The sequence below is a fragment of the Macaca nemestrina genome, chromosome 3 (genome assembly GCF_043159975.1).
Source record: "Macaca nemestrina isolate mMacNem1 chromosome 3, mMacNem.hap1, whole genome shotgun sequence".
Lineage (NCBI taxonomy): Eukaryota > Metazoa > Chordata > Mammalia > Primates > Cercopithecidae > Macaca > Macaca nemestrina.
The window spans coordinates 189,086,786-189,114,344 of NC_092127.1; the positions used below are offsets into that span (position 1 = coordinate 189,086,786).

The 27,559-nt window shown below is 50.1% G+C and overlaps 1 protein-coding gene across 12 annotated transcripts in view; it reads left to right on the forward strand.

Annotated features, from left to right (window-relative positions):
- Positions 1-27,559, forward strand: part of LOC105483926 (serine/threonine kinase 32B) — a 408,729-nt gene that overhangs the window by 366,971 nt on the left and 14,199 nt on the right. For 7 of the 12 annotated variants that reach the window (XM_071093883.1, XM_071093889.1, XM_071093890.1 and 4 more), the window contains 4 exons: positions 891-1,007; positions 4,232-4,357; positions 10,971-11,102; positions 12,269-12,333. In XM_071093883.1, the coding sequence (XP_070949984.1) occupies positions 891-1,007; positions 4,232-4,357; positions 10,971-11,102; positions 12,269-12,333 (440 nt within the window). Of the gene's footprint in view, positions 1-890; positions 1,008-4,231; positions 4,358-10,970; positions 11,103-12,268; positions 12,334-14,165; positions 14,483-14,512; positions 14,717-20,510; positions 20,963-26,271; positions 26,889-27,559 lie in introns of those variants that run through there. The other 5 variants (XM_071093886.1, XM_071093884.1, XM_071093887.1 and 2 more) reach the window with 5 other exon arrangements.

A 27,559-nucleotide genomic window follows, 5' to 3' on the forward strand; every position in this document is an offset into this window, starting at 1 on the left:
TCTCCAGGATCAGTTTGTTGCACCACCACACATGCCAGGGAAATTGTTGCTCTTGTAGTCCCAAGACATGTGGCCATGATACCAACCTGAAAACATCTTGGAGCGCGGTTCAGCTGGAGAGGTTCCAGGAGAGACATTCATGGGGGCCGGGGCAGGGGGAGCGGGGGCCGGGAGTGCACTGCTGCTCAGAAGCACTCCAAACCTTGTCCCCAGGGTCACAGTCAAGAAAGTCTGCCCGAGCTTTGAGAGGGGCTTAGAAGCAAGAAACTGCACACAGCAATGTTGAGAAAACATGGTCAGGAGGCTTCATTTTCTACCAAGTTCGGAAACTGGGGGAGAGCAGAGCTTACACGTCCTCATCGTGAGGAGGGGAGGGCAGGCGAGAAGGCAGGGGACGAGGCTGGAGTCCTCCCATCCCTCAGCCCAACCACACCCAGGCACTGGCCATCTCAGCCCTGCCCACCCCATGGGCCAGTTCAGCCAGGACAGGGAAAGTGGCAGCCAAGGCCCAGTAGCAGGTGGGGGCTATGACTGGAGATGTCCCTGGGTGCCCCAAGCCAGTGACTGGAGCAGGGACTCTGGTGTTAAGCTGCTGAGAGTGAGTCCTGCCTCTGGCATTTATGGGCTGTGTGACCTCGGTGAGCCACTCCTAACCTCCTGTGGCCACAGGAGCAGCACCCACCTGCCGGGTCCTTCCTGCACTGGCCCCTGGGCCCGGTTACTGTTGGCACATGGGTTCAGGCCACCTGCTCTGCTGTGAAAGAGAAGCACCCACTCTTACTTGAAGAGGAAGAATAAACCGTCCCTCATAATCACACAGTCTTAAAGTGTGTGGATGGTGCCTTCTGATGGCCCTCTCTCTGATTCTGGCTGTTGTCCTTTGGTTGCAGAGGCCGTACGAAATCCACTCGGCCACGCCCATCGATGAAATCCTCAACATGTTCAAGGTGGAGCGTGTCCACTACTCCTCCACGTGGTGCAAGGGGATGGTGGCCCTGCTGAGGAAGGTAAGGGGGCAGCTGCCAGCCTGCCCCACCAGGGAGCTACAGTGAGTGTAGAAACAGCCATATCAGCAAACAAAAGGGTGAGACTACAAATGGCATACCAGGGGTAGAAATGATCAAATCAGCTGCATTCAAATGCCAAATGCCTTGGAATAAGCACTGTTATGGGGGTGCTTGCAGATCAGCACACCTCGGAGGACAGTGGCAACTGTGACAGCTCTTGTCACTCTCCTACGAGCTCCTAATAAATACTTAATGCCTGTGGGGGGGTTTTTTTGTTTTTTTTTTTTTTTTTGACGGAGTCTTGCTCTGTCACCCAGGCTGGAGTGCAGTGGTGCGATCTCAGCTCACTGCAAGCTCCACCTTCCATATTTACGCCATTCTCCTGCCTCAGCCTCCTAAGTAGCTGGGTCTACAGGCCCCCACCACCATGCCCGGCTACTTTTTTGTATTTTTAGTAGAGACGGGGTTTCACAATGTTAGCCAGGATAGTCTCGATCTTCTGACTTTGTGATCCACCTGCCTCGGCCTCCCAAAGTGCTGGGATTACAGGCGTGAGCCACCACGCCTGGCCTGCATGTGGGTTTTTAAAATCTGCTGTACATGGTCTTTTCACTCAATGACCTTTAAGAAATTGGATATCTCGGCCGGGTGTGGTGGCTCAAGCCTGTAATACCAGCACTTTGGGAGGCCAAGATGGGTGGATCATCTGAGGTCAGGAGTTCGAGACTAACCTGACCAACATGGAGAAACCCTGTCTCTACTAAAAATACAAAATTAGTCAGGCGTAGTGGTGCATCCCTGTAATCCCAGCTACTCGGGAGGCTGAGGTAGGACAATCACTTGAACATGGGAGGCGGAGGTTGTGGTGAGCTGAGATCACACCATTGCATTTCAGCCTGGGTAACAAGGGTGAAAGCAGAAAAAAAAAAAAAAAAAAGTAAGAAAGAAAGAGAGAAAGAGAAGGAGAGAAAGAGAAAAGAGGAAAGAAGGAAGGAAGGAGGGAGGGAGTGAAGCAGGGAGGGAGGGAAGGAGAGAGGGAGGGAGGGAGGAAAGGAGGGAGGGAGGAAGGGAGGAAGGAAGGAAGGAAGGAAGGAAGGAAGGAAGGAAGGAAGGAAGGAAGGAAGGAAGGAAGGAATCTCCTTGACTTTCTGCAGGAACTGTTGCTATTAGAATAAAGCAGTGGTTCTCAAGGTATGGGCCTAGGACCAGCCAGCATCAACGTCACGTGGGAGCCTATTAGAAATGCACATCCTCAGGCTCCACCCAGACCTGAATCAGATGCCCCGGGTGTGCCCCACTCTCTGTGTCTCCATGAGTTCTCCAGGTGGTTCTGGTGTGCACTCCAGTCCAGCATGGGCAGGAGATCTTGGTGCCCTGCCTTCAAGGCTCCCTTCACATCCTCCATGATGCATGGAGCTGAGTCTTGCATGAGGTTGGCACCCAGTTGTTTTTAAAGCAATGATGACAACAGCAGCCAGCACTGTTGAGGGTCCTGTGTTCTAGGCCATGTGATTGCTCTTCTCCCTTACCCCTCTCAAGCCCTGTGAGCAGGGGGAGTGTCATTATCCCAGTACCAGAGATGAGAAAGCCAAGGCATAAGAAAGCAAAATCATTCAATCAATGCCACAGAGCTATTAAAAGGCAGAAGTAGGATTTTAATCCAAACCCTCCTAACTCCAGGTCCCAGCTTTTAATCCCTACATGGCTATAATGGCTTGTTGAATTACTGATCAGTTAAATTACTTTAAAGGAAATCCACCACCTGGTTCTTGAGAGCTTGTTTGGAGGCTGTAGCAGGGGAGCACAGCTGCTCATATACCCTTGACCGAAGACCGGTCCTCCTCTGTTGGGGATGGCCGTCCTCTTTGACCGAGTGCACAGCTTTCGGAGGGACACACATGGAGCCATGAGAGAGCAAGGGCACACCTGCGTAGCCAGCCAAATCAGCCAAATCAACCCTGGAAATCAGTGGCGTGGCAGGTGTCACAGCCAGGTCGCCCTCACATCCCATCACTTGGTTCTTATAAGTCAGTGTCTCTTAACCCTGATTGCTTATTAGAACCATGTGGAAGCCTTACGTACCACCAATGCCTGCACCTCCCAGCCCACCCAAGTGGCTCAGAATCTGGCCCTCGGGTCTGGGCATCAGCATGTTTTCAGAACAGCCACTCTGAACAGTGAACTTCCAGATGGCATTGAAGTGGAACCTGCTTAAGTTGGCACCCATTGTTTTGGGACAGTCCCTAAAGAGTGGCAGCCATGATCAGCAGATGCAACCCCTGCTAGCTATCCCTGTGGGCTGTAACTCCAGCCACTCAATGGGCATAGCTGGAAGATTTCTGCAGTGACAGGTGTGTGAGAACTGACAGGGGGCTCTGACTTCCAGCTCCACCTGTGGATGCTGCTGTGCCTCCCCTTTCTAAGTATGTGCCAGGTCCTTACCAGTCCCATTTGGTCTCGTCCTACCATGAGCTGGAAGTGAAGTGGAGGAGTCTCCATTATTTCCCCTGCTTTCGGGGGAGGCAGTGAGGCAAGTAACAGCAGCTCGCCCAAGGTCACAGCTGTTAAATGGCAGTCCCAGGGCCAGGCCTCTGAATTTTCATTCTTGGCCCCTGTGCTTTTTCAATAGATAAGCTGCAGGGTTTTGGCAAGTTGGGAGCCCCGCTGGGATGCCAGGTCATAGTCTTTGGCTGTTCTTATCCTGCGTCACTCCTTATTAGCTGAAACTCAATTAGAAGAGAAGCTAAAAAGTGTCCCCTTGGCTACAAATGAGGTCACTTCATTAGGTCACAGAGGTCACCTCGTAGCTGTCCAGGGACAAATTTTATTACAACTTGGTGCCTCCCGTTACCAAGTTGGAAATCCTAGTATGAGGCAACTAATTCTTTCTATTTGTAATTGGATGCTTCTGCAGACATCAGAGAGGCCGCCTGTTACAGGCTCCAGTCCCAGAAAGGAATGCGGGGGCTGAAAGTCTGGTCCCTGCCCCAACAGCCCCTCACTGGGTGACCTCGCAGAAGCAGCCTGACCTCTCAGTTTCTCCCTGGCTATAAAGAGATGAGTGCAGATGGCGCTTCCAACAACAGTGCCCCACACAGGGCACGACATCAATAGGGCATGAAGAGCAGAGGCCCATTAATTGCCGTGAGACCCCATCCTTCAGAGTCCCTGCTACCCTTGAGGGATGCCCAGTTCACGGAAGCTCATTTGTCCTCTGACTGCAGCTCCTGACCAAGGACCCTGAGAGCCGCCTGTCCAGCCTTCGTGACATTCAGAGCGTGCCCTACTTGGCCGACATGAACTGGGACGCAGTGTTTGAGAAGGCACTGATGCCCGGCTTTGTGCCCAATGTGAGTAGAAGTCCCACCTGATGTCATGCCACCCCTCTGCAGGGTCTGGTCCATGCCTTGGTGCAAAGCAAGACTTTGGCAGCTGGCCAGTGAGCCCTCTGCTGGCCACGGCTACCTGAGCACCAAGGGCTCATGTCTTGCTGGAATTCGGGGTGAACTTGGACCTGATTTCCAGGGTCCCAGCCGTGCAGCTTCCCTCCTTGTGGTAGGTCTTTTGGGGGTGCCAAGCCTTCTCTCTGTCACTGAATCCCACCCCCCTGTGCTCAGGTCCAGGTGTGGGGGTAGCAGGCTGATCTACTCTTCTGCCTCCACGGAGCTGACTGCCCAGTAGAGGAAGACAGGCGATGACCTACCCCGACAGGGCAGTCTGCACTTGTTGCACAAGCTCGGAAGAGGGAGAGGTGGGATGGGAGGGCCACAGGCAGGGACTTCTTTTAGGGAGAGTCGGCAGAGACCTAGAGGTGAAGTGAGGGAACCAGGACTGCAGGGATGGGCACTGAGCCCTCCAGGCAAAGGGATCGCCAAGATCACACTCTTGAAGGCAGCAGAAAGCCTGGGTTTCAAAGAATAGTTTTATAGCATTTAAGGGAATAAACCAGAGGGAAAATAATAGGAAATGGGGCCAGGAGGGAATATATGCCACACCAAAAAGGCTTCCAGAGGCCACAGTCAAGGTTTTAGGTTTTGTCCCCTGGAAACTGGAGTGTTTAAGGCAGGGAGGTGAAAGCAGTGGATTTACATTTTAAAGGAGGATTCTGGCAGGAGCTGCAGGCTCCTGGGTCCTCCAGGAGAGACGCTGAAAGTTTGGACCTGCCTGGAAGCCTCCTGTGGTCCCTTCCTGCTGGGCAGTTGCATTTCTCCTGGAGAGAATTGCAGAGAGCACCTGAGGAATAGTGACAATTGCGGCAGAAATCCTGGGTGACATTCTGGTTCAGCCACCTCTGCCCTCTGTGACGGAGGAGAGCACAGCCCCCCTCACCCCCGCTCACCTGTCCTTGCCCTGCCCGGTGGCATGGTGTGAGCAGGAAACAGATCACAACATGTGCTCTTTGTCGTTGCCTGTTCCAGCCCCGTATGATGTGAATGGAGGTGAAGACTCCAGCCTGGAAGGCAAGAGATTTCTTGGGCCCACTAGGCTGGTTCCTGGGGAGCCTCAGACGTTCCCGGCTGGTGTTTCACGTCATATTATTTTAAAGAATTCTGCCACTCCTTTTGGTGCAAAAGTAATGTTTCCCACATCAGTTTCTCCAGGAGTGCCAGGCTTCCAGACCCTTTTCGCAAACCGTGGTAGCAGCACACGCACATTTCTGAACACAGACCCTCCCCACAGCCTGCCCAGTGTTCACCACTGAATCCAACCGAAGCCACACCTGGCTGACGCTAGTCTGTTCCTGTCCTCTCCCTGTAAGCAGTGGTGCATCCTCACCTGCTTAGCCAGTCCACCTGGTCCAGGGCTGGCCCTGCTCTCCCCTGAGCCCACCTTTCTCCCCACTTCCCTCCCAGGCAGGGCTCTAGACAGGCTATGTAATGGCAGGTCGCACAGTGCTGCGTCCCTGTCTCCCAGGCCTGGCCATGTGCCGTTCCCACTGCCTGGACCTCCTTCTACCCGCCCAGACCTGCCTGGCCTTGGGGACTCTGCCCAGCTGGAAGGCTTCCTTGACCCCGGGGTGGATGTGATGCTGCCTCTGAGTCCAGAAAGCTCCCTGGCTCTGCAGACACCCCTCGGACTGCTGTGGGAAACAGGCCATGGGGACAAAGTGTCCAGGGCAGGCTTAGCATAGAGTGGCTGTTCAGGTAGAGCTCTCCGCTGTTCTCCCAATATAATTGTTTTAGGGTTTCACTTGGCCAACTGGGAGCTCTGTGTGAGCTGTGTGTGCCTGTGTGGGTATGTGTGGAAGTGTGTCTGTGTGTGTGCCTGTGCATCTATGTGTGCCTGTGCATCTGTATGTATCTGTGTGTGCATGCCAGTGCACTTGTGTGTACCCATGTATCTGTGTGTCTGCATGTCTGTATGTCTGTGTGCATGCCTGTGTGTGTGCCTGTATGTCTATGTGTGCCTGTGTATCTGTGTGTGTGTGTATCTATGTGTGCGTGTCTGTGTGTACCTATTATGTCTGTGTGTGTACCTGCTTGTGTGTCTATGTATCTGTATGTCTGTATGTGTCCGTGTGCCTGTGTGTGTGTGTGTGCCTATAGGTCTGTGTGTGCCTGTGCATCTGCGTGTGTGTGTGCCTGTTTTTTTGTGTCTGTGTGCCTATGTGTCTTGTGTGTGTCTGTGGGTCAGCAGGTGTGCCTTGGGGCCAGGAGGGGCAGCTGCGGGGGCAATGGCAATGACTTCATGCTGGGGACAGGCAGTCTCCATCCCATTTCCCACCCTATTCTGCTAGCCAATGAGAAAGTCAGTGTGGGTGAAAGCGCAGACCTGACTGTCACCATTCTGTGTCCGCCAAGCACCTACACCCACCAGCACTGTCCTCACTGTCACCATTATGTGTCCGCCGAGCACCTACATCCACCAGCACTGTCCTGCACAGGAGCTGAACCCCTGGGAAGAAAACAACCCCAGGGCCAGCTGCCAGGGAGCTTACAGATGACAGTGGGCAGCCCCCACTGTGGATGACCTTTGGGGAGGGATCATTCTTTGGGATGGGGACTGTCCTGTGCCTTGTAGGGTGTTGAGCTGCACCCCAGGACTGTACTCATGAGATGCCAGTAGCATCCCCTCTGTTGTGACCACCAAAAATGTCTCCAGACATTGCCAAGCATCCCCTGCGGATAAAGTTGTCCCCAGTTGACAACCACAGGGCTAGGGTTTTGTGGAGCCATAAGCCAATAAGCCTACAAAGACAGAAAATAAACCATGGGGCAGTGCCCTCGGAAGGAGACCAGCAGGCTCCACTGAGCCGGGAGTAAAAGTTTGGGTCTCTTCTGCCATCTCTGTGACCTCAGGCGGCTGCACCCCAATTCTTCACAGATCAGAGGTGAAACCAGGACCCTCGCCGAGCCTGGGGAGTAGTGTCCGGAGGCTTCCAAAGCCTCAGCTCTGAGCCTGTTCCCCTGGCTGACTTCCTTCTGAACACAGGTTTTGGACAGCCCAGAGAAATATGCCCGCCTTCTCCATGGGCTCTGATCTGCCAAACTCAGGGTGAGACTGACGAAGGCTAGGAATCCCGATGCAGTCCTGCACATCAGGCACAGATTGCCTGATTAACGCTTCCTTGCGTGGCGTCTGAGCCTTCCCCGAGGCTGTGTGCTGGGATGCCCTGGAGGGCAGCCAGGGCCAGCCTGTGGCTTTGCCATATTGTGTGCCTGCGCCTGTTGGCAGGTGCCTGCCTTTGCAGCCCCCTGGCCTGCTGCTCCTCCTCAGCCCCTCTCCTGCACACACCCACAGACCGTTGCACACTCACAGTCACACACACATGCACACTCATTCCCACGCACACATGCACACTTGCCCCCACACACAGTCTCACACACATACATACCCTACACAAACACATGCATTCACATATACACTCACCCACACATACCTTCACACACATGCACACTCCCATACAAACACACACGCAAGCCCCCCACCACATGCTCACCTACAGGGTCATGAGCCTCAGCCCCACCCACAGGCCCATAGCCTCCCTCTGGCTGTGCTGTCTCCTAGCGGGAACCTTGCACAGGCCGCTTCCTCTTCTGGCAATCCCTTCCTCTCCTTGTCCACAAGGCAGTCTCCTACCCCTCCTTCAAGACAGCACAAAGCAAGGACTGGCCCATTTGCCAGTCTCAGCGGAAGCCTTCTGTCTGTATTAGGCCATTTGTGCATTGCTATAAAGGAATAACTGAGGTTTGGTAATTTATAAAAAAGAGAGGCTTAATTGGCTTACAGTCCTGCAGGCCGTACAGGAAGCATGGTGCCTGCATCTGCTTTGCTTCTGGGGAGGCATCAGGGAGCTTCCAGTCACGGCGGAAGGTGAAGCAGGAGCAGGTGTGTCACGTGGCAGGAGCAGGAACAGCAGTGGGAGTGGGGGGTGCCACACATTCTTAAACTGCCAGATCTCTCACGAGAGCTCCCTCACTATTGTGAGGACAGCACCAAGCCATGAGGGATCCATCCCCGTGAACCAGACACCTCCCACCAGGCCCCACCTCCCAAACCGGGAATTACATCTCAGCATAAGATTTGCAGGGAACATGCAAATTATGTCACCTTCTGAGTGAAAGACAAGCCCAAGCCTGGCCGCCCCTGCAGCATTCCCAGCCAGCGCCACCACCTCCCTGCACAGAGCAGGCCTCAGCCTCTCCCGAAACCCTCTGCACGGGTGTCTAGGGATACATCAGTGGTCAGAACACTCTGTCACAGTGCGCCTGCCATCCTGCTGGGAGCTTCGGAGGGTGGGGGCCCCGGAGTGTTGGCTGGCCTTTGCCTGAGCCAGCCCCCAGAACAATGGGTGACGATCGAAGGCACTAGAAGGCCTAAGTGTGTGCTTGTCATGTGAGTGAACGAATGATGATGGCCAACAGGACTGAGCATGTTCTGTGTACCTGGCATTGTCCTGATAACTCTGTGTGCCTTATCTCGTGTCAGCTTCACACCAGTCCTGGGAAGTGGATCCTGTTAACGGCAATCTCAGCAAGGTTAGGCAACTTGCCCAAGATTTTCCAGTGAGAAATTGACAGAGCTTGAATTCAGATGGTCTACATCCAGAGTCTGCATTTTTATGAATGAATGAATGAGTGGCAGGCAAAACAGGGCAGAGCCTGCATTTTTATGAATGAATGAATGAATGAATGAATGAATGAATGAATGAATGAGAGGCAGGTAAAATAGGTCTGGAGAGACCAGGGCCTGAAATTCAACTTGCTTTTTGGGGGAGGGCAACTTCTGGAGGACAGACGTGTGAAATCAGGGAAGGGGATTATAGTTGAATTCCAGGAGTTGGTGATGATGGACAAAGCCCAGTGCCAGGCAGGGGAAGGGAGAGGCCACTGGCACCGCGAACCCACGAAGGGCCCACAGTAGGTCACAACAGAAAGGATGAGGCCCAGCCTCTAGAACTGGGAAAGCAAGGTGCAAAGGACATAGGACTCCACTCCATCAGCCCACGAATGACACAGTAACAACAACGGTAACATTTATTGGGCACCTACTGTGTGGCAGGGGCCAGGCTAGGAGCTTTTCTTGCATTTTCTCATGTCAGCCTCACAAACTTGCACTAGTGCCCTGATCTCACAGTGTGGAAACTGAGGCCCATAGAGGTTTAGGGAGTTCCTGGGGGTTAGGGAAGCCAGGACTTTCCTCAGTTCTGTCTGCAAAGTCCCTGTCTTCCTCCTGCCCCCAGGTCATGGCAAAGGCACTGACTGCCTAATCAAGTGGATTAGGCAGCATGGCCAAGGCAAGTTCAGCCTTAGGTAGCGAGACCCTTTCTTGTAAATTGGGTTCAAGGCCAGGAATCCTAGGGAGGTGAGGGGACAGCAGAGAAGCAGAGGGAATGGGCAGTTGTGGAAGGGCCACCGTGGTCAAGCAGCCACTGTTCTGGAAGCTTGGCAAACTCTTCTCATCTGATCCCTCAGCAACCTCTGAGCCTGCCATATTTCACAATGATGAGGAAACTGAGGCAGAGAGAGGTTACAAATCTCCCTCAGCGTCACGCAGGTAAAAGGAGAGGACACAGGGCCCAGTGGCAAGGCTGGCTGACCCCAAGGCTGTGCCTCGCCTCTCTCCTTCTTGGCCAAGTCACAGCAGGCCCAGGTCCTAACAGGCCCAGGGACCACCACTGTAGGGAGGACTTGCTTCGTGCCTGGCCCTACTTGAAGTACTTTATAGATATTATATTATTAATTCCCTATATGGGAATGATTGTCACCTGAACTTTACAGATAATGAACTGAGTCCCAAGGAAGTCATGAAACTTACAAGGTCAGGAAGTAGCAGAACTGGGATTTTTCCCTGTGCAGCTCCAGAGCTGCTGTCATAGCCACCGGGCTGCATTGCCCTTGGGGACCGGCACCTGCGGCCGTCATCTGGGCTGCAGCTCAGGAATGAAAGTGGCTACCAGGAATCTGGGTCCAAGGCCCAGAAGTCAGGGAGACCTAAATTGCTCCTGACCACAGCGGGAGGAGCCCCTGGCCAGGAGCAGGGCCAGGCCTGAGGGTTAGCTGACTCTATCTAGCTCCCCGGGAGGAGCAGGGAACCAGGGCAGGAAGTTGGGCAGGTTTTGAGCTGAAATTGTATTCTTAAGTTATTTAGAATGATTTTTCTAAAAAAGATAGTCATGACAGGACAATGTGCATAGGATAAAATAATAAGTGAAAAAATCAGATTCGAAAAGTGAACTCAACCTAGTATGAAAAACAGGCATAGAAAGGGGCCTAAGGAAATACCTAGATGTTAACAGGAGTGGGGTTGCCCCAGGGGGACCACATGTGTAAACAAATGATGTATACAGTGAGAACGTGTTGCTTTTTATCATCAGAAAACAGAAACAAAGGTCACCCGTGTATCCCACGGGGGTAGTTCATCATTACTTGTTGAATGAATGAATGACTGAATGAATGAAAAGAAAATTCAGTGATGGGTGGAATGCAGACAGACCGTGTCTTCTTTTCTACTCCCCTTTAGAAAGGGAGGTTGAATTGTGATCCCACATTTGAGCTTGAAGAAATGATTCTAGAATCCAAGCCACTTCACAAAAAGAAGAAGCGGTTGGCAAAGAACAGATCCAGGGATAGCACGAAGGACAGCTGCCCGCTGGTGAGTGCTTCGCGGGAGAGAAATCCTGTGCTCATAGGGTAATGACTGAGTCAGGCCACCGTTTAGCAAAAAGCGGACGTTTCACTCCTCCCTTCCAATTACCTTATTTTGCCGTAAATGAAATGCTACCATCAAACAAGTAGGGCGAAAGAGTGAAGGAAGGCATTCACGCTCCTGGCATTCCTTGAGTGCTATTCCTACAGCAGGAAGCTTATGTAGCTCTAAGGCACAGGGAGGGACCCAGTGGTCCCGCCGCACCCTTGAGAAAAATGTTGTACTGCAGAGGCCCCCAGGGCTGCACGATGACCTTTGTGGGTCCTGGGCACTTTGCCTCTGTGGGCCTCTGTATTTGTTTCCTGGGGCTGCCACAAGCTGGGTGGCTTATAACAACCCACATGTATTCTCTCACAGTTCTGGAGGCCAGAAGTCCAAACTCAGGGTCTCCACAGAGCCTGGCTCTCTCCAAAGGCTATAGGGGAGGGGTCGTCCTTGGCTTCCCAGGCTTCGAGTGGCGGCCAGCCTCCTTGTCCTTCGCTAGCTCACTGCTGCATGACTCCAGTCTCTCCCTCGATCACCGCATGGCCTTATTCTGTGTCTTCACGTGTCTTCATATGGCCTTCATATAAGGACCCCAGTCATTGGGCTTAGGACCTACCTAATTCACTGTGACTTCATCTTAACTGGATTACATCTGTAACGGTTCTATTTCCAAATAAGGTCACATTTATAAGTACTTGGGGGTTGGGACTCAGGATACATTTCAGAGGACACAATTCAACACACAACAACCTCTCCTCTATAAAAGTCTATTCAAAGTTGAGCCCCTGGCATGATGGTTGTGAATTTCTGGTTTTCCATGCCCCTCACGTGGTCCTTAAGTGGTCAGGGAAATAAGCTCATGAATTTCAGCCCATATTCCATTCTAACGTGGCTTTTACGTTGGATTTAATGGCTTAACTTGGAGAAAAGCATCTTTGTCCACCAGGCTACCCTTGGACACAGCCGCCCATGCAGTCAGGCCAGCCCCAGACACTTAGCTTGTCTTGTGCTGGTCCCAAGCATCTGAGGTTTCCATCTAGATCAATCTGCCATCCTCTGATGCTCCATCACCGTGTCTCCCTGGAACATGCTTTGTCATTTAGTCACCTCTCTGTGCTCTTTGACAGAATGGACACCTGCAGCAGTGTTTGGAGACTGTCCGGAAGGAATTCATCATATTCAACAGAGAGAAGTAAGTTCTTCATGCTGTACCCTTTGGGCAAAGCCCATCCTAAGTGACCCAGGGTCCCCCTGGCAGAATCACAGTCCCTGTCCCCCAAACCAGCCTTGACGATGAAAGGGAAGGTATTACTGGAGTGAGTCACAGGGCCCTGGTGGGGATGAAGCTCCTGGATTTTGAATTAGACAGGGCTGTGTTCTAATCCTGCCTTGCTGTGTGGCCTGAGCCAGTCTCTGGGAGCTCCCATGAGAGTGGGGAGGCTGCAGCAGCCCTGAGCGGGCACACGGGAACACAGGCGGCAAGGCAGGCTCACTGTGATGAAGAGCAAGAGCCTGGAGTCAAGTTGCCTGGGGCCAAGTCCTGGCTCTGCCACTGCAGAGTGACCTTACCCTGCCTGAGCCTCCTCGTCAGCATCAGCATAGTGTGTCCACTCCTTAACACGTGGGGCTGTGAGAATTAAATGAGGCTGTTGTCCCACAGCACCTGGTATGGAAGGGGTTGTCAACACGGGAAGGTAATGACTTGTTATTAATATTTACTTGGGTAAGGTGGGTGGGCGATGCTGGAACTTTAGCAGCCTGGGATGGCAAAAGAGACACAGGGAGTCTGGGTGGGGCTAGATGGGGTGTGCCCTGGCCGTGGGACTGCCCTCTAAGGGGCTGGTCACAAAGCAGGCAGACACCTCAGGTTGGGTTCCAGCCAGTGAAAATATCTAGGGGATTTGTGGCTGTGGCTGACTTGTCAGAGCTGGGGCCCCAGCAGAGGCAGCCGATGAGCCCCATTTGACCCACACTAAGCGAGGCTTTGGGTTGGTAGAGGCAGATCAGAGATGCTTCCTGCCCTCCAGGAGATTCAAATATTCATTGACTCAAAAATTCATTGACTGCTGGCCCTTATGCAATCCCCAGTATTCAACCGTTTTGGTTTTCAGCAGATGCTAGCAGCACAGGGGATACGTTGTGAGGCCAAGGGCAGCCCAGGGCAGCCCAGGGCAGTGCATATCACAGCAGACACCTGGCTTAGCCTGGATGGTTGGAAGTTCTCTAGTTGCCGTGCTGAGCTGCGTCCTAAGGGACACGTAGGGGAAGACGTGGCATTCCAGGAGTGGGAACAGTGCACAGAGTAGGAAGATGGCATGGCCGACACAGGGCCCTGCAGTTGGTTAGGAGGCTTGGATTACCAGAGCCTAGAGAGTTGGGAGAGGTGAGGGCTGGGGCAGGGATGGGTGTTTGGATTCCAGCCATGGGCCAGTGGGCAGGACAGGGCCCCAGTCCCAGTCGACACTGGGGAGACAAAGGAGGCAGCAGCCTTTCACTGACCCTGGGTGGCTACAGCTCTGAAGGCCAGTAGGTGCCCAGATCAGCACAGACACAGACACCAGGCTTGGGCAGCAAGCCTCACCTGCTTAGGGGACCACATGCTGGGGTCTCCTGGCTCCAGCCAACAGCACAGAAAGGGCCTGTGCAGCCACAGCCCATCAGACTTGGGGAAGGTGGGGGCTGACGTCGTGAGTGGTTTTGGAGCTTATCCCAATTTCCCTGCAGTCCTGCCCGCTCTGAGGCTCGTGGCCCTTCCCCCTGACTTACAAACCCGGACCCAGGAACTTCTGCTCAAAGAGCATCAGTGATCCTGGGCTCAGGCAGCCTTCATTCTCTGTGTATGGGCCATGGAGTCCAATGAGAGCAGCTGCTGGCAAATGTGAGCCTGCAAAAAGCTAAGCTGTGCGGAACCCAAGCAGACAGCAATCGCATTTCACCTTTTGCTGGGTGCCAGCACATGCTTCAGTTTGGATTCTTCCTTTTAAAAGGAAATGAGAATGAGACATCCTTCCCTGTGTCATTTAGGAGTTGCGTCTGGCTGCTTTTAGCAGAAACCCCACTGTATAGGAGCTTCAACCAAGTCGATGTTTTCTTTCTCACATGGAAATGTGAATTGATGAGGGAAATGCAGTCGGCCTATGGACACCATTGAGATGTGTCATCGGGAATTGGAAGTGAGAGTGAGGCTGGCATAGTTTACAGGAGTTGGCAAAAAAGAAAGAGGGGAGAAGTCATGTGTTCCTGACAATGGGGAGCCAGGGAGAGCATGGCCATGGGGGAAGCTGTTGGCTGGGGTCTGAGCTGCAATTTCTGCTTCTTCATCCTGTCTTTGCTCACCTATGTGCTTTCTCCATGGCCCTGATGGCTGATAGGCTTCCTGTCACAGCAGGCATACAGGCTTACTGCCATATAAAGATATCCAGGTGAGAGGGCTTGGCCGTGTCCCCCAAGATGCTATATGAGCATCAGCTGACTCCATCTCCACCTCGTCTCGTGGGAAGAGAGCCATGCACCATCTACGCACAGCCCTCCCTGCTGCAGTTTCTCAGCAGTAAAAAATGCCTATGAGAAGCTGATTCATGATGCATGATTGCCCCAAACCAAGCATTTTTCCTTTAAACAAACAAACAAAAAAAAGTGAGACCTGTTTATCCTCCACTTCTGTCTGGAATCCCATGTTAGAGGCACTTGCTGTGCTGGCACTTGAGTAGCTGGAAAATTAAATCGAGCACCTTCTTCCCCACTTGAGCAGTGTGGTGAGTCAAGGGCTGGTTAGGGGAAGCCAAGCACCAAGCTGGGCTTGTCATCATGCTCCGCCTGGCCCACATCCCTGGTGCCCAGCAGTTCTGCCTCCTTTCAGTCTCCGCAGACCTGGCCTCAGCCTGACACTGACTGCTCCTGCAGGATGTGCAGGCTCCCTGCATAGTGGGGGCTGCGGAGATAAATCACACATCATGCAGGAGTGCCACAGTACAGGGGGCAATCAGAATTGCCTGGGGGCCTGATAGCGTCTAGAGATGCTGCACCCGGCCATCAGTCTGACACTGACTGCTCCTGCAGAATGTGCAGGGGGTTGCTGGCTCCCTGCATAGTGGGGGCTGCAGAGATAAATCACACATCATGCAGGAGAGCCACTGTCCCAGGGGGGCAGTCGGAATTGCCTGAGGGCCTGTTAGCATCTAGAGATGCTGCACCTGCTGCAGGTTGCATGGTGTCCCTCAAAAGACATATCGAAGCCCTAAGCCCCACTACTTCAGAATGTGACCTTATTTGGAAATAGGGTGGGTGCAAATATAAGGAGATGAGGTCAGACTGGAGTAGGGTGGGCACCTAATCCAACATGACTGGCATCTGTCCTGACAAGAGAAGAGATGCAGGCATGGGGAGAAGACCATGGGGAGATTGCAGTGATGCAGCTATGAGCCAATGAGTGCTCAGCATTGGCGGCCGTCCAGAGCTGGGAGGAAGGACTGGAGCGGATTCTCCCTCAGAGCCCTCAGAAGGAGCCAGCCCTGCCCACACCTTGATTTCAGCCTCTAGAAGTCTGTGGAATACATTTCTGTCGTTTAAAGCCACCCAGTTGGTAGTACTTACTTACGGCCACCCTGAGACACTAATACAGACAATACAGCTCCCTACTCCATTCCTTCCCAACCAGAAGCTGAGAGAATAAGCCTGGGGATCTGCATTTTAATATATCCTGCAAGCCATTCTGATGCTTAACAGTTTGGAATCTTCTGCAGGAGACAAGGGTGTCTAAGTGGTGCATCCTCTAGGGGGTTCTGAGTTGAGTCACAAGGACCCTGTCTAAAGCTGCGAACCCTCCCAGCTCCGGCTCCTTTGCCCTCAGGTATTCATCTGCAACTCCTATACTGAATTTATCTTAAAGATACATTCCTGCTATTCATGGTTTTAGCAAAAGTCTACTGGCTGCAGGATGCTCCTGGGGCCTTAACTTCCCTGCACAGCTGACTTCCTCTTGCATAGGCCAAGTATGCTTCCTCAGCTAGAGAAAGCTCTCGGGCAGAGGGACGGTTCCTGCAACTCCCACTGTGGTAAAGACACCATCGTCTGCATGAAGCAGCAAGTGGGAGCTGAGAGGACATGGGCAGGGCGTCCACTGTGTCAGCCCCGCGGGACAAATTCATTCAGTCATTTGACAGCTGAGTCATAATCCTGGAGTGGGCCTCACACAGAAATGCGTCTTCAGGACCCGTGTGCTCAGAATGCGCATAGCCTGCAGCAGGGAGGATTACCAAACAGTGCGGTGTGTGTGCCGTGAGGCAGACACACAGGGGCCACCGTGGGGACAGGAGGACGTGCCCTGGGGCTAACCTCTCTGGACCCTTGTTTTTAAACAGAGAACAAAATTAAAATTAGCACTGCCAAATTTTCTGGAAATGCAGCTTATTATTGGCTAATGGTCTCAGCTGGCAAAAGGCCACTGAGCCAGGTGGAGCATCTGCTTCCAGGGCTGGTCAGGGCTTCGAAGGCCTTGGCAGCTGAGACTTCCAGTGGGTTGAAAAATGCACCAGGGAGCCCGTCCTCCTATTCTTGGCCAAAGATCTGAGCAGGCCTGATTTTTCCAAGAGGTCTTTTCAATAGCATTTGACAACATTTGGCAGAATAAGAAGCTCCTGGTGAGGAAGGAACTTAAGGGGCATTTTCTATCTTTGCTATCTCTTGAAGAAACAAAAACAGATTTAAAATCATATAAAACTACCCTTGGAGTCCTTGAAAATATCACATTTAAAAACTCTAATATTGCATTTGTTACACCAAAGAATACTATTAATACCAATAACAATCATCATTTGTATGTGACTTTATGGTTTTCGATCATGTTCCTTTAATCTAGGGTTTCTTAACCTTGGCATTGACTGTTGACATCAGTTCTTGGTTGTGAGGGCCGTCCTGTGCATTGCAGGATACCTGTAGAATCACTGCCCTCTACCCACTAGATACCAGTAACACCTTCACAGAGTGACAACCAAAAATGTCTCCAGATATTGCCAAATGTTCTCTGGCAGGCACAGTCACCCCCAGTTGAGAGCCAGTGCTTTAGTCCTTACTTATCACATTTCCCTAAAAGAAATATCATTGGTATTCCCAAGGTCTTGCAATATGAAGAACCTGAACTCTAATCTCCCATCTCCTAGTTCCCAGGCTCTTTCTGCTAGCTGTGCTTTCATCCAGTGGTTTGGCAGATACTTACTGAGCATCTCCCTGGGGTCAGGTACAGGGGATACTGTTGGGAGCAAGGCCCCTGCTCTCATGGAGCTCATACCCCGCTGGCATGAGCTTTCAGACGTGCAGGAAGGATTGCTTCGCACAAGTCGGTGGCCTTGAGGGTTCTCTCTAGTGCACCCAGTGGGCAGTGGCAGGTGTGGCAGAGATGGTCATGAGAGCTCCCTTCTATTGGGTGTTCACTCTATGCCATTTAGTCTGTATATCCATCCTCTGAGCTGGTTATGTTTATTCCCCCACATTTCACAGGTTAGGAAGCCCAGGCCCAGACTGGATTGAGAGCACACAGCCAACAGGTGGCAGAGCCGGGGCTCCATAGAGACAATCTGGCTCCAGAGCCCCAGGCTGAATCAAAATAGCCCCTGGCCATGTACATGAAATGTTGGGCAAGGAATTGCCATTCTCTCTGTAGACACCATCTGTTGGCGAACCCAGATGTTTCGGGTGCAAGATTATACAAATTAACATGACCTCAATGCATCCTTCTTACCCCTCCTTAGCCCCAGCTGGCTGTGGATGGAGGGTGCCCTGACTAAGGCCACAGCAGGGTAAACAGTCAGAAGATATTTAAAGGCTGGGCGCAGTGGCTCACGCCTGTAATCCCAGTACTTGGGGAGGCTGAGGCGGGAAGATCACCTGAGATCAGGAGTTCGAGACCAGCCTGGCCAATATGGTAAAACCCCATCTCTAGTGAAAATACAAAAATTAGCCTGGTGTGGTGGTACATACCTGTAATCGCAGCTACCTGGGAGGCTGTCAGGAGAATCGCTTGAACCTGGGAGGCAGAGGTTGCAATGAGCTAAGACCACGCCATTGCACTCCAGCCTGGGAGACAGAGCGAGACTCCATCTCAAAAAAAAAAAAAAAAAAATAAGAATGGTGACTTCATCTGCTTAGGTGGCCTCCCTGGAGGACTCTGGCCTTGGAGGATCCCAGCAATATGATAGGGACTCTCCAACATGGCCTGGAGCCCTTGTGAGCCAGAGCCAATGAGGCATGAGGGGTGCAATTCATCACAGGCTTCAGAATCTGATGGGCCTGGTCAAGTCCTGGTCTTGCTGCTCATGGGCTGTGACCCCAGTGAAGGCCCAGCCTCTCTGAGCCTCGGACATCTCATCTGTGCCATCAAGGGGCTGAACAGATATCAATGACTCTTTGACTTTACCAAGGTCTGTGCCATCTGCAAAGTGCTCTAACATTTCTCGTATCTCTTCAACAACCCCACTAGTAAGAAAAGCAAAGGTTAGTCCTTATATTAATCTGCAAAATGGGGAAAACCCTTTGCATTTGGTCCCTTCCCCACAAACCTCATTGCTGGGAAGTAGCAAACTTCAAAACTCTAGGCCTCCCAAAGTTAAGGCCAGCACATGCAGGTTCTGTCCGGTCTTTGAATTAAACATTGTGGTCCAAGCTTAATAGAAAAGGCAGTTAACAGGGAAGACCACCTTCCGTGTGCTGGCCATGGGGGAGCTGCCCGCAGCCATTCTCTCATTCCATTCTCCTTGAGATTCTATCCGTAGATATTTTTATTCCCGTTTCACCGTCAGCTACACTGATTACAACGTAATTCTGACTTGAATGGTGTCTGTGAACCTCAGAAGTCTAGAGGATTTACTGCCCAGTGAGGTGGAGGGGAGGGCAGAGCTCAGATAATTGAGCAAGGCGGGGCTGGGCTTTCTGGGAACCCTGATACACACAGCAGAGCAAATGCCTTTCAAATGACTGGGAAGAATCAGCTCAGTGACCTGACGCAGCGGGAGGAATTCCAGCCAGAGATGAAGGTAGCCTAAAAGTCTGCGTGGATTGCAGAATGTTAATAGTGCCACAAAACTCATAATCAAGACGCTGCACGGGAATTAGGGCCCGGTTTCAAAAGTGTGGCCAGGCACGGTGGCTCATGCCTGTAATCCCAGCACTTTGGGAGGCCGAGGCTGGCAAATCACAAGGTCAGGAGTTCGAGATCAGCCTGGCCAACATGGTGAAACCCCCGTCTCTACTACAAATACAAAGAATTAGCTGGGTGAGGTGGTGGACCCCTGTAATCCCAGCTACTCAGGAGGCTGAGGTAGGAGAATCGCTTGCACCCAGGAGGCGGAGGTTGCAGTGAGCTGAGATCGCACCACTGCACTCCAGCATTGGCGACAGTGCAAGACTCAGTCTCAAAAAAAAAAAAAAAAAAATTGTGACTGGCCAGGCACAGTGCCTCACACTTCTAATCCCAGCACTTTGGGAGGCTGAGGCGGGCGCATCACTTGAGGTCAGGAGTTCAAAACCAGCTTGGCCAACATGGTGAAACCCTGTCTTTACTAAAAATACAAAAATTAGGTGGGTGTGATGGTACACACCTATAGTTCCAGCTACTTAGGAGGCCGAGACGGGAGAATTGCTTGAACCTGGAAAGCAGAGGTTGCAGTGAGCCAAGATCACACCACTGCACTCCAGCCTGGGCAACAGAGCCAGACTGTTTCCAAAAAAAAAAAAAAAGTGTGACTGATTCAGACAAATCTCAGCCAATAAAAGATGTGGAAAAAAAAAAAAAAAGACAGACAATACTACATTTTTAAGTGTATTGAAAGCTGTTATGTGCCATGTACTGTGCTTGGCATTTTATATATGTTCACATTTGATCTACAATTCATCCTCACCTTTATTTTTTTGAGATGGAGTTTCGCTGTTGTCACCCAGGCTGGAGTGCAATGCTGCAATCTCGGCTCACCACAACCTCCACTTCCCAGGTTCAAGCGATTCTCCTGCCTCAGCCTCCCAAGTAGCTGGGATTACAGGCATCCACCACCATGCCCAGCTAATTTTTGTTATTTTTTTTAGTAGAGATGGGGTTTCACCACATTGGCCAGGCTGGTCTCAAACTCCTGACCTTAGGTGATCTGCCCACCTTGGCCTCCCAAAGTGCTGGGATTACAGGTGTGGGCCACTGTACCCAGCCTCACAATCTTGATTTATAAGTCTTAATGTCTGGAGAGAATAAGTCATTGGCCTAAGGTCAATAGTAAAGTGTTTTAGCTAGAGTGGAGATCCCACACATAGATCTGAGGGATTCTCAAGCCCATGTTCTGTTTCACTATCCCCCTTCTAATGCTCACTTTTAATTTTTTAAAAATACAGAACCTGTAATCACAATGTCCAAGTGAAGTAAAGGAGCGGTACTGCTGGGAATGTATATAAAATACAGAATACAAACACTGAAGTGTTCTGAAATAAGCACACAGGGGCAACTTGTAACTTCTCTTATGGGTCCTTAAAGTTGATTTCCACTGCTTAATCTAGCTGTTATCACACACCCTGGCTTCTTATGAAAAAGCCTTAGACTTTGCCTGAGAACCCTGTGTTGTGAGTTGAATTGTGTCCTCCTAAAGGATATGTTGGAGACATATCACCTAGCACCTGTGAAGATGACCTATCGCCTAGCACCTGTGAAGATGACCTGTTGCCTAGCACCTGTGAAGATGACTTATCACCTAGCACCTGTGAAGATGACCTATCACCTAGCACCTGTGAAGATGACCTATCACCTAGCACCTGTGAAGATGACCTGTTGCCCAGCACCTGTGAAGATGACCTATCGCCTAGCACCTGTGAAGATGACCTATCACCTAGCACCTGTGAAGATGACCTATCACCTAGCACCTGTGAAGATGACCTGTCGCCTAGCACCTGTGAAGATGACCTATTGCCTAGCACCTGTGAAGATGACCTGTTGCCCAGCACCTGTGAAGATGACCTGTCGCCTAGCACCTGTGAAGATGACCCGTCTCTTAGCACCTGTGAAGATGACCTGTCACCTTGCACCTTTGAAGATGACCTTATTTGGAAACAGGATATTTGCAGAAGTATTCGATTTATGACGAGGTCACACTAGATTGGGGTAGGCACTAAATCCAATGACACATAGGGAAGAAGGCCATGTGCAGGTGCAGGGAGAGACAGAAGAGAGGCTGCCACAACCCAAGGGATGCTGCCACCAGATTGGTGGCCACCACCAGAAACTGGAAGAGGCAAGGAAGGACTTTCCCCCTCTGCCCTCTAAGGAAGCGTGGCCCCACCAACACCTTGATTTCCAACTTTCTGTTCTCTAGAAGCGAGGATATATTTCTATTGTTTTAAGCCACCGAGTTTGTGGAAACTTGCTAAGCAGATCAAGGAAACAGATATACCTTCCGGGAACTTAAAAGGCTGCCCATGGTGGGTACTGCTGTCTCACCATGGTAACCCTCGATTTTTCCTCAAAATTTCAAACAAAACGTTAAGCATGGCTATTATCATCAGAAAAGTTATTTTATAAATCAATCATGTAAGACAAAAACAACAGTAATTTAGAAAGTATTGACATTTTACACAAATAAATTAGAGATTTTTTGAGACACACGTACACACACATATTTAATAGAGACATTATTAGTGACTATAAAGTGCCCTATTCTCACTGGCTGACTTCTGGACAGTTGCCGAAGCTCTTTTGCATTCCTTATCATATGAAAATCTGTTACAAATTGGCACTGTTGGCAAGGTTGAACCATGACTCCTATTTCACATGTGTGCTCAATGCTTAGCTACCACATGTAAGTGAGAACATGCAGTATTTGGTTCTCTGTTCTTGCATTAATTTGTTTAGGATTAGGACCTCCAGCTCCATCCATGTTGCTGCAAAGAACATGATTTCATCCTTTTTTTATGTCTGCATGGTATGGTATTCTGTGGTGTACATGTAGCACATTTTCTTTTCTCTTTCTTTTTTTTTTTTTTTTTTGAGACAGTTTTGCTCTGCAGCAGAAATACTGTTTAACTGTTTCTGCTTTTATTTTTTCTGGTTATCATCTTTATCATCCAGTTTTATATGTTCATATCTGTGTGCTTTGATATTATATACACATACTTTTTGGTTATTATCTACTTATTCATTACATTGGAAAAGAAGAGATCTATTCTGCTTGCTCTATAATCTACATTCCCTTCCCTCCTACATTTTTTTAGTTTTCTTGATTTGGTTTCTTATTGAAACTAGAGGTAGACTGACTGTAAATAGAAAGTAGTTTAAGCTTCAGGACCTTTAATCTCTCAGGCTCCTTCCAATGTTCTGGACCTGATTTTGTTAGGTCTCAGACTCCTTTCAATGTTCTGGACCTAATTTTGAATGTGCAATATGTACTCATGTTCTTTAAAGACAGTCTCCAAGTTAGATAAGCTCCAGCCATTCAAAATCTAGATCTGCCCCATTAACTTTATAAAGTCAGTATAACAACATTAACAAGATATAATCACCGGAAAACGGCCTACTCGATTGGGCACCAAGATGGCTGAATAGGAACAGCTCCAGCCTCCAGCTCCCAGCGTGAGCAACACAGAAGGCGGGTGATTTCTGCATTTCCAACTGAGGTACTGGGTTCTTCTCACTGGGGCATTTCAGACAGTCAGTGCAGGACAGTGGGTGCAGCCCAACAAGCGAGAGCCGAAGCAGGGCGAGGCATTGCCTTACCCAGGAAGCACAAGGGGGAAGGGAATTCCTTTTCCCAGGCAGGGGAAACTGTGACACACAACACCTGGAAAATCGGGTCACTCCCACCCTAATGCTGAGCTTTACCAAGGGTCTTAGCAAATGGCACACCAGGAGATTATATCCCACACCTGGCTCGGAAGATCCCACGCCCACAGAGCGTCCCTCATTGCTAGCACAGCAGTCTGAGATCTAACTGCAAGGTGACAGCAAGACTGGGGGAGGGGCGCCCGCCATTCCTGAGGCTTAAGTAGGTAAAGCCACTGGGAAGCTCGAACTGGGTGGAGCCCACCGCAGCTCAAGGAGGCCTGCCTGCCTCTATAGACTCCACCTCTGGGGACAGGGCATAACTAAACAAAAAGCAGCAGAAACCTCTGCAGATGTAAATGTCCCTGTCTGACACCTTTGATGAGAGTAGTGACTCTCCCAGCATGGAGGTTGAGATCTGAGAACGGACAGACTGCCTGCTCAAGTGCATCCCTGACCCCCGAGTAGCCTAACTGGGAGACATCCCCCACTGGGGGCAGACTGACACCTTACACCTCTCACAGCCGGGTACAGCTCTGAGACAAAGCTTCCAGAGGAGCAATCAGACAGCAACACTTGCTGTTCAGCAATATTCTCTCTTCTGCAGCCTCTGCTGCTGATACCCAGGCAAACAGGGTCTGGAGTGGACCTCAAGCAAACTCCAACAGACCTGCAGCTGAGGGTCCTGACTGTTAGAAGGAAAACTAACAAACAGAAAGGACATCCACACCAAAACCCCATCTCAGAATAAATTTCCATCTCAGAAATTTATTCTGAGCCAAATATGAGTGACCATGGCCCATTCCAGGAGGTCCTGAGAACATGTGCTCAAGGTGGTTGGGGTACAGCTTGGTTTTAAACATTTTAGGGAGGAATGAGACATCAATCAAATACGTTTAAGAAATGTATTGGCTTGGTTCAGAAAGGCGGGACAACTTAAAGCAGGGTTGGTGGGGGAGCTTTCAGGCTATAGGTAAATTTAAACATTTTCTGGTTGACGCTTGGTTGAGTTTATCTGAAGACCTGGGATCAATGGAAAGGAATGTTTAGGTTAAGATAAAGGATTTTGGAGGCCAAGTTTTATTGTGCAGAGGAATCTCTCAGATAGCAGACTTCAGAAAGACAGCAGGTTGTAAAATGTTTCTTATGGGAACTGAAAGGGTGCCTGGCTCTTAGTTGACTATCTCCTGGATCTGGAAAGAAAGGAAGGAAAACAAAGGGGAAAGGGAATTCTCTATAGAATGCGATTTTTCCCACAAGAGACTTTGCAGGGCAATTTCAAGGTATGACAAGGAAATATATTTTGGGGTTAAATATTTTTTCCTTGTCTCTTAATGTTATGCCAGGGTCAGATTGAAAGTAAATCATGATACATGGGGTCAAATAAAATGCATCTGATGAGAATTTATGATTTATAGAGCATGACTCCCCAGACTCTTTAGATAGGAATTTGGGCAAGATAAAAAGTCAGAGCTTAGTCCTACACACACACACACACACACACACACACACACACACACACAAGAAACCGCCTATCCCAACTCTTTGAGCCACAAGAGCAAAAGCTTCATGTATGTTGACTTGCCAGTGTCCACACAGCCTCCCAGATTGCCAGTGCTGCAAATGGAAATCCAATTTTTGTCATACCAGGATGCCTTGTAGGACATTTAATTACAACTAGCTTCCTTCCCTCTCACAATGTTGAGACAGAGTTTGCCAACCTGTATACACAACCCCTGCTAAAGAGAAGTAAAAACCATGCTGGACCATTTATTCCCTTACTCACTTTCCCATCTACTCAGCACACATGGATGGTGCACCAGCCCCAGGTGCTAGGGGCTGTGAAACCACAGGTGGTACACACCCCCTGCTAATGAAAAGTAAAAACCACGCTGGACCATTTATTCTCTTACTCACTTTCCCATCCACTCAGCACACATGGATGGTGCACCAGCCCCAGATGCTAGGGGCTGTGAAACCACAGGTGGGACAGTAGAAAGACACTGTGGTCCTTGCCCAGTAGAAGACAGACCCATCTCAGACCAGAGACCAGGTTACCATTGCCAGTTCCATGCCCTGGTCTTCCCTGGCTTTTGGACCTCTCTGGAGACCCCTGTGACTCCTGGGGCTGGATTCCATCCCCTTCGCCTGTTTGCTCACCCACTTGAGGTCCTGACCCTCAGACACTCTTGTATGTACTCCCCCCTAACACTTTCCATTCCTTTGGGCCTTCTGCCCTGACCCCCAGGATAAGGCCTGCAGAACTAGCTGGGGTGGAGAGGCATCATGAGACATTCATTACAGTGATGGCAGGAAATTAGCTTTACCGATCTTCATTTTCTCCATCTGAAAAATGGGAGGATGTCCACGCTGCAATTATCACAAAAATAGCTGCCCTTCATAAAGTACACCCTACACTGCAGGCCGATGACACACATTCATTCATCTTACCCTTTAAGGAGGTATCATTGTCCCCGTGTTAGAGATAAGGCAACAAGGTGAAAAGAAGTCAAGTGAGCTCCCCCAGGCCACTCAACTAGTAAATGGCAGAACTGGGATTCTGATCTAATGCTGCCAGACTCCAAAGCCTGCATTCTTCCCACTGTATCTCACTGCCACTCAGAATTCTACAGAGCCAGGAAATGTATAGGGAAAGAACAAGAGAAATGGTATGAATGGGTATGGAAGCCTTTTTAAATGTTTTTGTTTTTTAAACCACACTGCACAAAGCAAGCTGGTCTCTCTCATCTAGGAGGCCAGGCCTCACCTGTGGGTAGTCTGCTGTGGATTGATGTTGATGTTAACTGACTCCATCCTAGATGTGTGTAAAAGCTTGATTTGAGGTTTATTTGCTGGACATTTTATTCTACTCCTACATAGTGCCTTGCCTTCGAAAAATGCCTCTAGCCTGATTTATCACAAATTTCACTATGTGTCCCACTCTCAGTGATCAAAATTCTCTGTCACAGAGGACTTCCTTCTGGCATCTCATGGTTGAATCAGGAGGATAAGGGCACACACATTCATCACTCAGGATTGTGGTCACAAAGCTGGCAATTAATTTGATAAGTTGTCTGAAAAACTGAATGTGCCTGCCATTGAGGAGATAACTAGCCAATGTGTATCAGTAGAATTGAGCTACCCCTAGTAATATATGCAAAATCCCTTTTCATTTCCTCCCAAGTTATAGATAACTGGACTGTGGGCTAGTCCTATAACTGAGCTCTCAGGGCCAACCGTAAGTGCTTCATACCTTTGTCTTGGTTCATGGATTTCTATTTGAGCAATGCAAGCATTTCTAATTCCTTTGGAGCATGGAAAAGTCATCCCATGCTATCTTCTTTCCAGGTTCAGATTGAATGACCCAGGATTCAGTGGGAAGAGGCAGACTGCCCTGGGTTTGACTTCAGCCTCCCAAAGTCGCATGATGACTAAGTGGCAGACCCAGGGTTAGGACCAGACAGTCTGACTTCAAGCCCAGGCCCTTAACACTGTGCCATGCTACTTCGTCCTGCAGAGACTTTGTCACCATGAATGCTCACTGTTTGCTCTCTGCCCTGCCCCCAGTCCTTTCAACAGTGAGCCTGGCACACAGATAATGCTGGTGGAAAGGAGGAGGGGAATGATGGGGGAGGGAGGGTGGCATCAGCAAATGGGTAGATAGTGAAAGATAACAGTGATGGATGGATGGTGAGTAGGTGGATGAGTAGATGGATGGGGGTTGTGGACAGATGGATGTATTGATGGGTGAGTGGATGATGAATGGGTGAGGTGTATAGATGAATGGATGGGTGAATATGCAGATGGGTAGGTGTATGGGAATTGCACAGGTGGGTGGGTGAATGTGTAGCTAGATTAAGGGGTGTTCAGGTAGTTGGGTGAGGGTGGACAGGAGGGATAGATGGATGGACATATCAGAATGGATAGATGGAAGGATGGGGTAGATGAATGGGCAGATTAATAAGTGGATGGATGAGTTAAGTGGATGGGTGGGTGGGTGGATGGAAAGATGGGGTAGATGAATGGGTAAATGGATAAGTAGATAGATGCATAAATAAGTGGGTAACAAATGGATGAGTGGGCAGATGTGTTCATGGTGGTAGATGAATGGTGGTTAGGTGGACAGTTGAGAGTACAGATATAAGAAAAACACAGGCTTTGAAGCCCCCTCAGAATTAGATTAGAATCTAAGCTTTATAAGCCTGCAGGTAGATGGGTGTATGCCTCTAGAAGAGTATGTCCTTCTTGATTCTGCCTCCTGGCTCAGAAATAGAACCTGGTGGTGAGACATTGCCCACACCTCATTTAGTTACTGTTACAGGCCTCCAATACTCAGGGTGACAGTGTGCCATGTGTCAAAGTCTAATAAAATATATAGATAAATCTCTAAAATTAAAATATTTTAGGGTATCTGTGTTAGTCTGTTTTGCATTGCTATAAAGGAATACCTGAGACTGGTTAATTTATATGGAAAAGAGGTTTATTTGGCTTATGGTTCTGCACTCCATACAAGAAAGATTGTACCAGCATCTGCTTCTGGTGAGGCCTCAGGAAGCTTCCAATCATGGCAGAAGGCACAGAGTGAGCTGGCATCACACATGGCAAGAAAGAGAGTGAGAGAGAGGAGGCGCTCCTA